Below are 15,805 nucleotides of genomic sequence, written 5' to 3' on the forward strand. Positions count from 1 at the left end.
TATTATTTTATATTAATCTAAAATACGAGACTACAAAACTTTCTGAGACGAGTCACAATAAACATATGATCACAAACATGTCGTCGTAATTTGAAATGTCCGCTGTCCTTCCCGATAATTCTGGAATATTCTGGAATCTCCTTCAAATGTCCATCGCAAGTTTCGCCCGCGGCAGCTCATTTCCTCTCAGCAATTCTAAACCACCCCTGACTTCCGTTTCTACTCCCGTCTCTATTGTACCCCCTACACCCCTAGACCATCCCATACCAACTCCACCCTCCACTTCCCATATCATGTTAACTAGGGAGGAGAACATTAAGCGTGATAGGCCCAAATATTAACGTCTTGTTAAACATTTGAAATACACAGTTTTTCTGCAATCTTAATTATGTTCCAGAAATCTCTCTGCATGAAGTAACAAAAACTCTAGAAACGGTGTTGTGTAGTTTCATGAAATGCACGGCACAGTGTTATTTATTTGGGATATTTTAACATTATTTCCAAAACATACTCGGCCTTCTGTTTCCCATCTGTTTTTCCACGAAAGTTGTTTCCCGCCAATTTACCTGTCAGTCCAGTTTAAAAAATCACATTCAAACATTGAAATATCATTTCTAAAGGAAGTATACGCAAATCGTTTTAAAAATGACATTTTGAATGTATTTATGAACATCGATATGATCTAAAGTTTCAAAAATTCGAACTATTATCATTCGATCGCAGTTTTCTATTACTACTCCGCGAATACCCAAAGAAAAACAAAAATAAACCCGCCAGCTGCGTAGCGGCGTTTATCAATTCCTTCTAAATGTACAGTCCTATTATTATAAATTTGTTCTTAATTCATAATAATATGACAAATTAATAAGATTTTAACGACTTTATGGATGGGCTCATTATCGAAGCCCTGGAAGATAGGGCTATTATTATCAAACCACATTACATTTTAGCCCAGGAAACAAGATTGGGCGGGAAGTGAAGTGAAAATTTCGGAAGAGAAAATCAAGTTAAACAAGTTTTACACGTGCGTAGTGGATGTTCGTGCATACATGAACAGACACGGTAGTACTTGCTTAGAATACTCGAACGAGGAATTTATTCTATTATAGAAATAATTAGATATTTTATATGGCAGAGATTGTACACTGAGTGAAATAGGCAGTAATAAATATGTTTATTGTTTTTGATGATGTAAAGAAAAGCATCAATTTGAAAGGGGAAATTTACACTATTTGCACGTTTGACCTTCAAAGCAGGAAAACGGACACTGTCTAGAGATTTCAAAAAACCATCCCATCCCCTTTTCCCACCCCTAAAAGCAGAATTTTTAATCTTCTTGATGAAATTATGCACACTTGACGTTTAATATTATATGGAAGAGAAAAATTACCGTCTAGATCTTATTTCAAAAACTCTGTCTAAAGCCCGGGCACCGCCGGGACTTCAACTGGTCTTTTTTACATTAACCCCACACAGGAAACCCTGAAAAAATTAATTTCCGTCAGGGCCTACGTCATATTTTGGGATGCTGTGTGGAGGGTTTTTTTTAAGGAAAGGAAGGAGAGGAAGTTCTAGGAAGGAAAAGGTATGAGGATTGGGTAGGAATGAAAGGGTCTCTCCAAGGAGAGACCAGTTCCAGAGATCCAAGTCTCCCCAAACCAGCCTCTTCAGATCTGGCACGCCATGAAGCTGGTGAACACCCCTCATCCGATGAGACCGGGCACCCCTGCTAAATCACCAAAGCTAACGGACCACTTGGGTTGACCTATGGCAGAGATCCAATAAATGGATCCCGGGGCGGCGGTACCCTAACCCACCTCCCAAATTATAATTTAAATTGAATTATTTCTCAGCTAATCTAACTATTGATTATTTTTATTTGAGATACGTATTCGTAATTCAATATTAAATGGCGGCGGGAGTGCGGACGTTGCGGTAGAGGGGAGAAGTGGTAGTTTTCCCCAATACATCTCCGTCCGTCTCTTTGGTTAATTTCCCGCCTCTGACGCCACGTCCGCACTCCGGGGGCGGTCGCTAAATCACGAGGAACCCAGGGCAATAAGTGCCAATCGGGTCACAAGTCGGTCAAGGGGCTATTCGTTATGTCAAATAATGGAATTTCGGGTTTATTTTACGTATTGACTGTATTGCTATCCATAATCGATTAGAATGATTAATTTTGAGTTTTTCTAAATATTTCATTTTAATGATGCAGTTATTTTTTTATAAACTCGGCACAAGATATATTCAACTCAGTATAATATTTTTGTATAAAGATATATTTTTCAACCCAAAAATATGTACATTTTAAGTATCTACTTAGGTACACAGATATAATGTAGTTATCGAACACACAAAAGCTAATAAGTCGTAGCATTTAAAGTATTCAATTAAAGTGCGTACCTCTTTTATATTCCATTCAGTTAAATTATTAATGTTTCATTAAATATAATACATGCTTCCCGTATCATAAGGTATGATGTAGGTATATAGACCTACTTCATACTTGCCGCATCCGTTAACAACAATATCGAAGTATCCAAGATCTTAACAAAGAAGTGTGACCCTTACCCTCTCCATTATAGTAGCACAGGTACGGCAAGAGCCACATTAGCCAGGTCCACCGCGAACCCTATGACCGAGAGCAGGAAGTCCACCTTCTTGCCCCAAGTCGGCGAGGCGGACTTCTCACGCGCCATGTCTAACTGTAACGCTACAAGAAGTGTGACACTCACCCCCTCCATTCTTGTAGCACAGGTACGGGAAGCGCCACACGTTAGCCAGGTCCACTGCGAACCCGATGACCGAGAGCAGGAAGTCCACCTTCTTGCCCCAGGTTTCCCGCTCGGCAGGGGCCGGCACGGCGGACTTTTCGCGCGCCATGCCGCCCGACTTCGCTACGGACACGCACCGATGCTGCAATACCAACACCAACAAACACCAACTAATTACTACAGCAGAACAAAAGAACAGATCTATTAACATATCATTCGTATTAAATATTAAATAATTGTTTGTCACAGTGCAGTGGAATGAAAATGGGAAAATTTGCGCATATACTTTCAGACAGCTCAGGGTTTTCTTTAAAAACGAGTATCTTACAAAGTTTTATTTTCTAACCTGTAATAATTAGGTAAGTATGTAAAGTTATTTTATTTTTGCAAAACTTACATTCATCAGTTTCGTTGATTATGTTTACAGATTGTTAAAAAAAATCTCTGATGAGAGATGAAGTTAGATGTACGAATCAAATGTCATATCCAACTAACTTTCAGTAACACTTTTTACTGTCCAATGGTAAAGTTATTATTTTGGCATGCTGCTAAACAACTAAATATGCTTATTATATTTGGTTATTTAAAAAAATCATTTATTACTCAAATATTTAAAGAAATAATAAAGATTAATAATTAATAACTATATTTCTTTATTGGTACGTTTAAAATTGTAATTAGCAAAACACGCCTAGAATATTATCGGAAGATTGAATGGGTACCAAATAATTTAATCTTCTACGATAAAAACACGTAAATTTGTTATTGACCACTTTCATTAAAGTAAAATTATATTAATGTGGTGAATTACAAATGAATGTGTTTTTTATTGTAAATTATGACGAGCCACAAAGTTAATGCTTTTTACAAATACGTAATTTAATCTTCATTTTATCGATTTTAACAATCAGAGGAAAACACTTGTCAGAACAATAAACTTGAAATTCATTCTGCTGAATCCTAAACCAGCCAAACCCTTTAGAGTTATGCAAGTTTCACACATGGTTCTATTCACATTTTCTCAGTTAACTCAATGCTTTGAAATTTAAAAAAAGTTAAAATTCGATCGAGAAACTACCGGACAGTGTCAGTGGGTTTTCCAATAAGAGGTGTTATTTTGAATAGCCCGCTATTTCGGTAGATGTTACTTTTGAAGTTGTCATTTTTTGTTATTTGACAAGTAGAAACTACGCCATTAATAAAAATGGAATGATACACGCTTCAACAACGCATTGAAATTATTAAAATTCACTTGAGTGAATCAAATGCAAATCATCTTGAGTGATGAGGCCTATTTCCACCTCGGTGGCTTCGTCAACAAGCAAAATTGTCACATCTGGGGCTCGGAAAACCCAAGAGTTATTGTTGAAAAGCCTCTCTATTCTCAACGTGTGACTGTTTGGTGCGGTTAATGGTCCGACAGAGTCATTGGACCTTACTTTTTTGAAAATGAGGCTGGAGCAACAGTTACGGTGAATGGATTGCGCTATCGAGAGATAATTAATGATTTGTATGGCCGGAATCAGATGTTATTGATCTGAACAACGTTTACTTTCAACAAGACGGCACTACGTGCCACACAAGCAACGAAACCATTAAAATAACACCTCTTATTGGAAAACCCTGTATATGCTCGTGCTGCTTGACATAAGTACGCTGAGATAATGAACTAAAAATAGAGAAACCTCTCGTATTATTTTGCGCATCGGTAACAGGAGGTCACGAGGGATAACGGTGGGATGCATGCCGACCATCTATGCCCACAATACCAGACAGAGGGCCATCAGGGTTGATTGACTTGAAGTGCCACTAGTGGGCCCTGTGCGCCACTGGTCGGTCAGATAATTGGGCGGGAATAATGGAATTCTCATTCCCGCTTCCCATTCCCGGGAAGGATCGAATTAAAGTACTACGCATGTACACTGTTCAGGGTGCGTTATTATTAGCTAATTATTTTTAATGAGTGCCGATGGATTGCGATAATTCAATACCTATATACTTAATTACAAACCTTATATTTAATAAAACTTTAAAAAAAATTAAATAACGATGAATCTTTCTTCAACAAGGTAGGTAATATAATATTGGAAAAATGGATGGATTTCACATTTGAAAAAAACAATCTTAAGGCGATGCCATACGCAGTAATGCAAAATCATGTGTTTTTGGTTAAAAAAAATTGGTCGCCTAGAAATGTTTCAGATGCTTTAATTAAATACTGCGAGTAGAGTACATCTTTGCGTTTGAAATAATCGAGTATTTTTTAGATAAATCTTTTTATAAGCCCAGAAAAAAATAATGTATAAGGCCTATGAAAACTGCTTGAAAGTTCAAAATCTCCTACTTACGAACACATTTTCGGTTATGATTTTATTGTATAATGTGGCAAATTAAGTTATTTATAAAATGATCGAAAAAAAATATATTTATGCCTGAACATGCACAAAATAAAATAAAAGGCACTTTTTGGCCATGTGTTTTTCTTGCATAAATCAAAACAGGCGGATGGTGTTAAGCGGGAATTTAAACCTTATCGCCATCTACGTAAGGGTTGTTATTGATAGCGGCTCAATTTAAAATATTACACGACGTAGTGCATCGCTTTAATAGGACTTCGCTACGCTCAATCAACTAGTTTTATGTATTGGGTTCGTCCAAGATCCAGCATTAGTATCTTTCGAAATCTTTTTTCTCTTCAATAGGTAAAACGATCGGTTAGCAGTCTGGCTGTTCGAGTTCGAGTGGAACATTAGCAGACACGTTTTTGAGGGAGTGTTGAGCATGAAGAAATTGGCGAAAGGAAGGAGAGTAAAGGAGTGAGATAAAAAATGGGAATGATCCTTCTATATTATACACATTTATATTCTAATTAATTCCGATATACATTATAAAATATTTGATTTGTCCTCGCCGGGATTTGAACTCCAACGCTATTAGTGCCTATATCGCTCCAAAATATACGCGAAGATGGATTCGCAACGCAAAATCTAAATCTAATTTTCGACTTGGTATACAATAACATAAATGATGGACATCTAAAATGACAGCAATCATTAATGATTCTCAACGTATACAATAATATTAAAATCTCTTGAATTACAGTAATTATTTCTGTTTTAGTTTTGAATCAGTCATTTGACATTAGCAACGTCTTTGGGGACCGACCGCTAATTCTGCGTTAAATCATATTCAGACGAATAATTCCCAAAGAGAGGGTATATTAGGCCATCCGCCGACAGCCCGCCCGCGCTCACTCCGCTCGCCCGATGGAGATAAGGGGCAGAGACGAATTGGTACTTGTGTACTAGTCCCAGCGAGAGGTCGTACTTGACGTAATCTTTCTAGTGTCTTCTGTCTTTGTCGTTTTGATACAAGACGTGTGAGAGAAGTAAGAGGACGATCGTCGATAACCTACTACACCAATAGCTTTGTCAATAGTAGTTCCCAACTAGCAAATAAATAATTAACCAGTCAAAAGGCAACATAAAGTGTACGAAATCGTTTGTGGCTATAATAATGATATAGTCATTTCCATCCAATGTTCCATTATGTGGAGTTTCTGGATGAAGCTAATAACGTGATGATTATTATTACGCATTATTTGCATTACGTTATGTTCCTATATTTTGAAATTTGTATTTTCCACATATTCCTTAAGCGCTGGGACCAATGAGGTTACAGAATTACACAAAATTGTAAAACGTTTTCTTTTAAATTTGCTACGATTTTTAATTCAGTTTACCAGGTTCATTGAGAAAATTCAGTTCGGTGAAGAATAACCTCGTTCCTATACCAAAGTTTAAAACATCATTAAAAACTCCATTTTTAATGTACAAAAATAATTATAGCAAAAGCATTTTTTTTATCCACGAATGTTCACAAGTCTTTTCTATAACATAGAGTTTCTATTTATTCCGAGCACTGGTCTCAAATCTCATCTCAAAGCTCAAGAAATATTCCAATCCGTTTGAGTTTTAGGATTACCAATAATTTGAAGAGATTCTTAGTAAATTAGCAATGCTCATTTTTCTCCTTGTGATATCAATTGAAAATCGATTAGGTACCCGGATACCTTCAGTCACAAAAGTAAAAATGCGTACTTAAACAAATACTACGATACACTTTTAAGCCATAGAGGAATGATTAACTATATAGATAAATTAAGGGATGTAAAATGTTTCAAAGAATTGCCAATAATTCTGCTTGCGGGCCTTTAACCGAGGAAGAGGTAGGAACTGGGTAGGTACTAGGTTTATAATGCTGGCCCGTACCGACAAAACACGCACTAACAATGAAGGGCACTTACCGCGGAACCGCCGTATCTCGAAACGCTGTAAATTGACGTCTATTAATCTAATTCAATAATTGCTCGCGACGTAAAGGTGAAGGGATAGCTCTTTAATAAGAACAAATGATGAGTAAATAAATAAACAATCATCTTAAATATTTTATACATTTTTGCAATACTTAATTGGCAAGATTTTAAGGTTAGAATACATTGCGTAGGTACCATTTTATTTTTACCCCGGATCTTCGAAACGAAAAGATTTTTTAATAATCTATAATAATTGTTCTAGACGTTAACTCCTCGGGTTATTTGTTCGGTTTTGGGAACAAACAGCTTTTGCCCGTAGAGTCAATTTGTTCGCTTTTCGCAACAGCCCACATTATGGTCTCATACCCGTCATAGATAGAAATATGAACTAAACGGTGTTAAAAAGAAAAAACACTAATATTCTTTTATTCATATATAAAAATTAACCACAGAATAATTAAAATGTACATAGATTCCGACTGCAATTTGAGAAATGAAACTATGTGATTTTTTTTAAAATTATATTTTAAGGACAAAAAGGTGAGGTGGCGATAATTTAAAAAATACATCTGAAATAACATCTAAATAACAGAAATACTTGCAGATCTTAATAATTATTATAACATTATTAAATTTGATTTATTTTAAATTTATTTAAAAAATTAAATGGAATTCTACGAATTAAACACCAAAACAATAAATAAAAATAAATAATAAAAAAACTGTATAATAAAATATTCATTTTTTGTCATGATTAGTTTTAGTTCAGTGTTTAGACAAAAAAACGTAAGGTGGGTCATTTTAAAACCATTTATGTTTGATTTTAAAATTTTAATATCAAATATTATATATTTATTCCTAATAATATAATTTTAAAGCGTATTTTATCATGTAAGTTTTTAGATTTTCACGGCCAAAAGCATTTTTGCATTTAAGCATCTTCGGATCTACCGGATCTGCCCTGATGATGGACACTGCAACGCTGTCCGAAACGTCGGCTAAAGAAGGAGTTAGCGCAACACGGCATAACACCCCAAAAACGTATTTTATCATCTTTCAAAAACAGTTTTTAATTTTCGGATACGTTAAGAAATATCCCATTAATTTTGATTTAATTGAGAAGGGGTAATACACAAAAATTCTCAGACTGAATGCATCTTAAGAAATATAACTGTCAATATGACAGAGGCCTGAGGGCTAAAAGGGTACGAAGATAAAATCTCACGTACTTGCTCCAACAATAATCGAAAGCAAAGCACCGAACACCGAATAAAAAGAACATGAACATGCAATGCCTGATGCTATCATTGTGAAATTTTCTTTTCGATCAAATGTAATGGATACGATGTCAGGCAAAACAAGAGAGACCTTATAAAAAATCAAAGATGTAGTCTTAAATTGTGCAAATATGCCTCTGAGGAATATTCTTAGTTTAGGGTTGATTTCGGGAAAATAAAAACCGTCTATTATCCCATTATTTTTTCACAAAAACATAAAAATATTAAAATAGTTATGTTTAAGTTAAGTTTTCTTTGGCTTATTAAGACGCAAAAATGTTCAACTTTTCACTTATCCCCACAAGCAACAAAATAATTTTTCAGAACAATCTTCTACACCACGGCAAAAATATCAAAATTAACTCGAATGTTTTAAAGTTTTACATTAATATCAATACATATAATTTTGAAGGAGGCATTTGAGGGTCGTCCAGAGAGAAAAGGGGAGGTTACACAATAATTAAAAAATAATTATTCTATGTTTTTAACAATTGTTTTTATATGGGTCTTACAAAACTCGGATCGTAAAAAAATGTACGCATTTATTTGTTCATACAATTGGTACTATCAGTAAGTTTATTTAGCATTGTATTCAAATTAGGTTCATTTCTAGCAACTAAAATTTTTCGTGTTGCATATTACTGTATATTAGAATTAGGTTTTATTTCTAACAACTGTTTTCTGTGGAATGAAATACTAATTGAATTCCCGCTAAAATTATCCAGTGTTTGCAAAAACAAATAATACGCCATGCATATTTCGATAATTTCCTTTAGTCTAATATTGTATTAAACATTTTCCCAGAATTCGAAGTAAAAATAAATATAATCGGACAAGGTTCAAGTGAATTATCATATACATGTACTTATATAAAAAGCACAGTGCAATTTGGACGCTGCTTGTATTTTGTTTTGACCCACCGGAGTCGACATGTTTTAATAAGGATTTCATAGTTGTTTAAATAACATAGGTACATACAGAAAAAATCGGTATACCTACTCAAAAATGCCAAGTGAATTGGGTTAATAGGGTAGAGTTTATAATAATTTCAAATTATAAGATATATTGTAGATTAAAAATTAATTGAAAATTAAATATGATTACAAAAATCTGACTTATTTAGGTATGTCATATATATATTGCTTTTATTATCATTTTTGTAACCTAAGCAGTGGGTTCAGAAACATTATTTTGTAATCATCTGTGATAACCTGTTGCTGTCGCCCTACCGAAATACAAAAATAACATTTTTACGAACAAGAAATCTTCTCTCAAGTTGGTTTTATTTTATTTATTTATTTTACAATTCAAAATTCAATTATAACATAAACACTAATAATGATAAATGATTTGCTTTTTTCACACGTTTTCGATACAATCGCGAAGCATTGAAAGAAAAAAATGCAATCGGTGCATAATGTGTGTGCTTTCTAAGTTTAAGGTTATTGAATTTATAATAAAATTTGGCTAATTTACCTATATAGCGCTGTTTTCGTAAAAATTCACTTCAAGGGGTATAGCTATATTTATCAAATTAAATACGCTATAACAGCATAAAGAAGCATTTCCTTACATAACTGTGTGAGTTTCCAGGTTTTTACGAACAAATCGATGGCCTAGCGTACACGTGTGTTAAGAAAAAACATTTGTGTTTTTGAAAAGCATTTATCAAGATTACTTTGTAAATAGATATTTCATGGGAAATTTAGATTAAAAGCGGATATTCACAAAAAAATATTTTCTTTACATCTTATAGTTAACCTAGAGTATTCTTATAAATTCAATTTTAAAATTGCACTAAACACATGTGTGCGCTAAGCCATAAGTTTGGGGTTACTTAGAAAATTTCCTTATGACTTTTTTCAAAAGTAAACACTAAAAGTTTAATTACTTAATAAAATTTTAAAAGGTTAATTTTGTGGCAATTATGGGTTAGAAATTTCTTAATGTCTCGAGAAGAAATATATTTATTTTAGAACGAATGAAAGTTTTCAAATAATAATGAATATGATTGAAGGGACTAACCTTTGATAGCGGGAGCGACGTCTCCGCATGTCCTCTGAAGTCTTGCTGCAGGCTTGGAGCCCGCGAGCACAGTGAGCCGTGAGAACCTTGCCACGGCCGACTTGAGGCCCGGGGGCGGGACTCGCCCGCGCCCTGGTTGGCTGGGCGGGGGCGGGACACGCCCCTCACAAGGACCCGCCCAACGAATATCAAACATTTTATGATAGCACGGATTTTATCTTTGGCTTAAGTGGGTCTGTCAGTATGCCTGATGGTATCAAATACGCTGGATTGGGTGCGTGTCATTTTTAAACATAATATAATAATCATTAACCTGAATGACCTCGCTGATAAGGTTATAATAAATAGAACAAAACACGACCAAGGTAACCTAGTTAAATGGTTACAAATAAAAACTATTCGGGTATACGAAAGAAAAAAATTGACAAAAACTTTTTTTTTAATTATGGCATTTCTGACACATTTCATCTCATAAATATTGCAAAAAACTTAAAAGCTTAACTCTTAACTACAAGATCTTCTCTCAATTTATCAATTAATTACAAGATCTTATCTTAAGTTATAAATTAATTAAAAGATCTTGTCTTAATTTCCCTTGCCCACAACTAAGAAACATTTCCCATATTATTATTTTCTGAAACTTGAAACAACTCTAGGATGAACCACTGGCGATAAGTCAGGTTAAGAAAAATGTCATATTTAAACTATGTCAAAAGGGAGTTATTGCTGAAGAATCACGTACAATAGACTCCGTAAAGGATCAAAATTCCTAAGCCTGCCAATGATGAATGTGAGGATGAGGACAATGAAACACAACAACATTTCATCTTGCCTTAATTAATATTACCTAATAATATTAAAATAATGTTATCACTTTATAAGATTTACATTAAAAGTAAAAACGTAATTTTGTGTTTTATTCCACATTTTATTTGTAATACTCGATAAAACAACGAGAATAAGGGTTTAATAAACTAATTTGTATACAAATGAAATCCTTAGCATTAAATTCAAGGTACTGACTTACATTATGTACTGATAAAAGTAGTTAAAATCTTACCTTTTCATAAAGTTTTTTTGGATAAGTAGAAATGATTTATGAAAATAATTAAAACTATACATTTTTCAACATCGTTTTTCAGAATTGAAAATTTAAAATGTGAACAACTTTCAAACAGATTAAAAACGTCATTCCTGCATTTTTAGCGGGTTTTATCAGTATACCGACGATTGGAGAAAAATCTTTAGAGATTGCAATATAAGAAAAATATTAAAAGGCAAATCAGTAGATTTTTTCCAGGTAGTATGGTAGGCACCTATATTGGGGTCAAATATTCGGCCTGAAAATTCAGTAAAATCAGAAAGGAGTCTGAGAAAAGGTCTCAGGAAAGATTCTTTATGGGAATGTGTCTATAAATCCTTAAGAAAAGTCGTAGTTATTCCAGGACAACATGGAATGATCTAGTTCTAGTATCTAAAGAACTGAAGGCCAAGAAACAGTTTTGTTATGTTCCCCCCTGTCTGTGTGTCTATCCTTGTGGGAAATGATGTTTAATTATGTATGTTGTTAGTTAATTTTTTTTAATATATCTTTCTACTAAAGGGCACCATCGAAACACTCTTGCGACTTGCGACATCAAATGAAGTTCTCCGTCGACTTGCCAAAATTTGCGTCCTTTTACGTATTATAAAATGAAGAACTGAAACTTAGTAAATCATCAATAGTGACAAATATAAGATAAACAGTTATAAATAATAAACTGATAATCAAGAGGAAGATTGATGGAAGGATACTTTATGTCTTCGACGCCTCATGACTGGTACAAGTGTAGTTCCGCTGACTTCTTTCTGGCTCCTGATGATAGCCAACCCCCGATAAAAGAGGGTAACTAAAGACGATGAAAAATAAGGTTTCATTTAATTTTTTACTGACTTCATATCTTTAGAAAGGATGGGACAGAAAGAAGAAATACCCATACACTTGCATTATTCCGCAACTGTTCAGCAACTTTCAGGCTTTAATTTCATATCTTTTGAATCATGACCAATAAAATGTAAGTAAGTTTAATAAGTTTCATACTTATGTAAAAAGTCAAATAAATATGTATATAAAATGAACTGCCTGGGGCAACTGGGGAAACTTTGGTCAATAAGGTGAACTAACAGCTTGATTGGCACTTACCTACTTTCAACCAAAACCTGAAAATAAATGCATACATTTTAGCTATTGTAATATATTATATCATGTATCGATACTAACATATATTTCAATCAATACTAATCTAACCTAGTCTACCAATAAGTTTTGCATGTACTTGTATCTCTAACTTTTTATATCCATCTAGAGTTTCTATTTATTGTATTTTACGATGTCACTGTTTATAATTTACTGTATATGGTATATTTTATACCGTTGATATTAAAATAAATAAATAAACTGTTCCGCAACTTGCAGTCCGTAACTGTTTCATAGCAATTCCACTTCCAGATTCCAGAGTACTTTAGCTCCTAGGCTCTTTGGAATATAGAAGGTACATTACAGTAACTAGGGATCTTATATAATGCCTTCAGAAAGCTTTCCACTTCCAACGGATTGTGAAATTGCGATAGCGGAGAAAAATCTTAAACTTAGCTATCTACGTGTTAGCGAGGTTAAGCTGCCGCTGAGTGGTCCGCTTAATAATCTCAAGGAATTTATTTATTGTTTTAGGTAGGTACTCACTTTTCTTATATCTTCTGAGCTTTTATGCTATATTCTTTGTATAATAGAAGCCTGTTAATGATGGAATTTAGATAGGTCTATAAGTACCATTATAATAAACTAATATATTAAATAGTTAAAAAGCTCCTCCATACAGCATCCCCAAAGATGAAATGGCATGTCCGAAGTTAATATAAAAAAAATTTTTGGTCTTAACTTTCTTAACAGAAGTATAAATATTTTTTTATCTTTAAAAATTAAGGGCTCACACATACCCCTACGCGCGTTGAAATACGAGTAAATTTAAAAATTATTATCAAGGTGATTTGGTGAAAAAATAATGAAACTGTTGATTTCACTATAAGAAGAAAATTTATCGACTACTGATGAAAACCATGGGGTCTCCTTGTCGGCGTCATAATTTCAAAATCTCATCTTGTAAAATAATTTAGTAGTTAAATTCTGACCGAGGGAATATTTTTTTCAAAAATGAAGAATCGGCAATAAAAAACCAGAGGTCAAGTAGGTGAAGTTATGATGCCGACAATGGGGCGCCATGGTTTTAATCAGTTGTCCATTTATACCCGTAAAAAATAATGTTAATATTAAATTATTTTTTAATAAAAATAAATCATTATTATTCAAAAACAATATTAAAAAATTTTACCACATAACTTTTAGTTTAGGTACCTAGTACCTAATTCATCGAGTTTTTATTTTGTTCACCTTTTGTGTATAATTGGTACAGGTATGTAGTACGTAAGCATAGATATTTACATAGGTAGGTAGGTATTACTTTTTAACTTACGGTGATTTTATCGGTTCATGAGTGCTACATTGAACAAGAAATTTGAGAGCTACGAGAGACGAGTTCCTACCATTGGTAAGTACTACCTACATGCTAAACCAGGATGAAAAACCAAGAAAACCAGGATGGTAGCCACATAGTGCTACGATTACCAAGAGTGCTACGATAGCCAAAGTTCTACAATATCAATGAGTATGTGAATGTATACGAAAATAATGGGGTGTTATTATATCAAAGATGACTACCATGACCTAAGGGTGTTACTATATCAAAGAGAACTTCAATAACCTAGACTTTTTAAGAGTGCTACAATAACCAAGATTATTTACTACGACAACCAAAAGTGCTGCAATAACCATGAGCATGTAAAATAAATTTATTTATTTTTCGGAATAACTTTATTGAGTAAAACCTCAAATTGTAATATTTAAATATTGAAGACTGTTTTGCAATACGTCCACGCACTTTTAGTGTACTTAAGATTGCCTACATCAGTTTTTCAGGAGCCACCTTAGAGTGTATGCTCGAAACGGTAACCAGACAACTCAGGACAGTGACGATTCAACAAGTTTTTGAAAAGTGATGAAAAAAATAGGTTAAGTAGATTACGCTAAGCTAGAAAGTTTTTTCATCAATTTTAATGGCTTTATGACTGTTCAAAATTGTTGATTTGTCATTGTCTTGACTTGACTGGTCATAGAACCGTTTTCATTATTTTTTATGTATTCATTTATAAATTGGATTTTATTTTATTTTATTTGGTTTTACGCTCATCCGGGCTTTTACATGGACACATGAAAACAGAATATATATAGTGCGATATCTAAAACTTTACAAAAACATCATGTGATAACAGTAGACTGATAAACTGAATATAAAATTAAATTAGTAAAACATGCAACATAAAATAATACGGAGAATAGAACAATAAAGAATGGGTAAATCTGGTATTTTTTTTTTTATATCTCAAAAAATTATGCCTAAATCACTCATTGACACAGGGCTTTATATGTATCATCAATAGATAAGAACTATCGTAGTTAAAATCCGAAAAAAACAAATAAATTTGCGGCCATAGCTTAGAGTTCATTACTTTACTATTTTGCGTCGTTTGTAGACTTTGAAGAAGAGCAAACGAATACTATGTTGTCAATGCAATCCAATACTTAATACAATACGCATTCATAACGGAACAAAAACATACTTAATTGGGTTGTTTTCGACATCACTTTTTTATTTTTCTTTATTCAGTGCATTGTTTATTACAGTCATTAAGAACGTTTAGACCACGAAGCTAGGAACATGCGTGTGTTGTTGTATTTGATAACAATATGGTGTTTTTTTTTAAATAAACTAATGTTTCTGGCTTTCGCCCTGCAATAGTGTTCTAGGCCATCATTTCAAATTATGGAGGTAAATGTACACATTATTTTTTTATACAAAAAAAACAATTTATAAATTTAATTGGTTAATTTCATTTTTTTTTCTTTATTCATAAAAATATATTTGGATACAGGTTTTTTACATGCTTTTCGACTACCACACTAGACACATGTCCGTATTATGGTAGTCGATAACATTATGGAAGATTGGAGTCAAATTCATACTTGTAATTGTATTCAGACAGATTGTTAACTTGATTTACTCACAAAATTGTGGATTTATTTATTTAAATTATAAAATGTATCTACTTACTTACTTAGGAATCAATCTTAATATGAGTGTCCTCGTGATAGAAATGATTGCATATACTTATTAATATTAGTGACCTCGTGATAGAAATGATTGCATGTACTTATTAATATTAGTGACCTCGTGATAGAAATGATTGCATATACTTATTAATATTAGTGACCTCGTGATAGAAATGATTGGATCTACTTATTAATATTAGTGACCTCGTGA

The 15,805-nt window shown here is 33.4% G+C and overlaps 1 protein-coding gene across 2 annotated transcripts in view; it reads right to left on the reverse strand.

Moving 5' to 3' along the window:
- The window catches only part of DAT (Sodium-dependent dopamine transporter), a 51,362-nt gene extending 40,913 nt beyond the window's left edge, over positions 1 to 10,449 (reverse strand). The window contains exons 1-2 of one of the 2 annotated variants that reach the window (XM_089634935.1): positions 10,392 to 10,449; positions 2,736 to 2,916 (exon numbers count right to left, since the gene is read on the reverse strand). In XM_089634935.1, coding sequence (XP_089491061.1) covers positions 2,736 to 2,883 — 148 coding nt within the window. In that variant the 5' untranslated portion in view covers positions 2,884 to 2,916; positions 10,392 to 10,449. Of the gene's footprint in view, positions 1 to 2,735; positions 2,952 to 10,391 lie in introns of both variants that reach the window. The other variant, XM_089634936.1, reaches the window with a different exon arrangement.
- Between the last annotated feature and the right edge of the window lie 5,356 nt (positions 10,450 to 15,805).

This window comes from Hesperophylax consimilis, chromosome 8, assembly GCF_061612785.1.
Source record: "Hesperophylax consimilis isolate HC1 chromosome 8, BYU_Hcon_1.0, whole genome shotgun sequence".
NCBI lineage: Eukaryota > Metazoa > Arthropoda > Insecta > Trichoptera > Limnephilidae > Hesperophylax > Hesperophylax consimilis.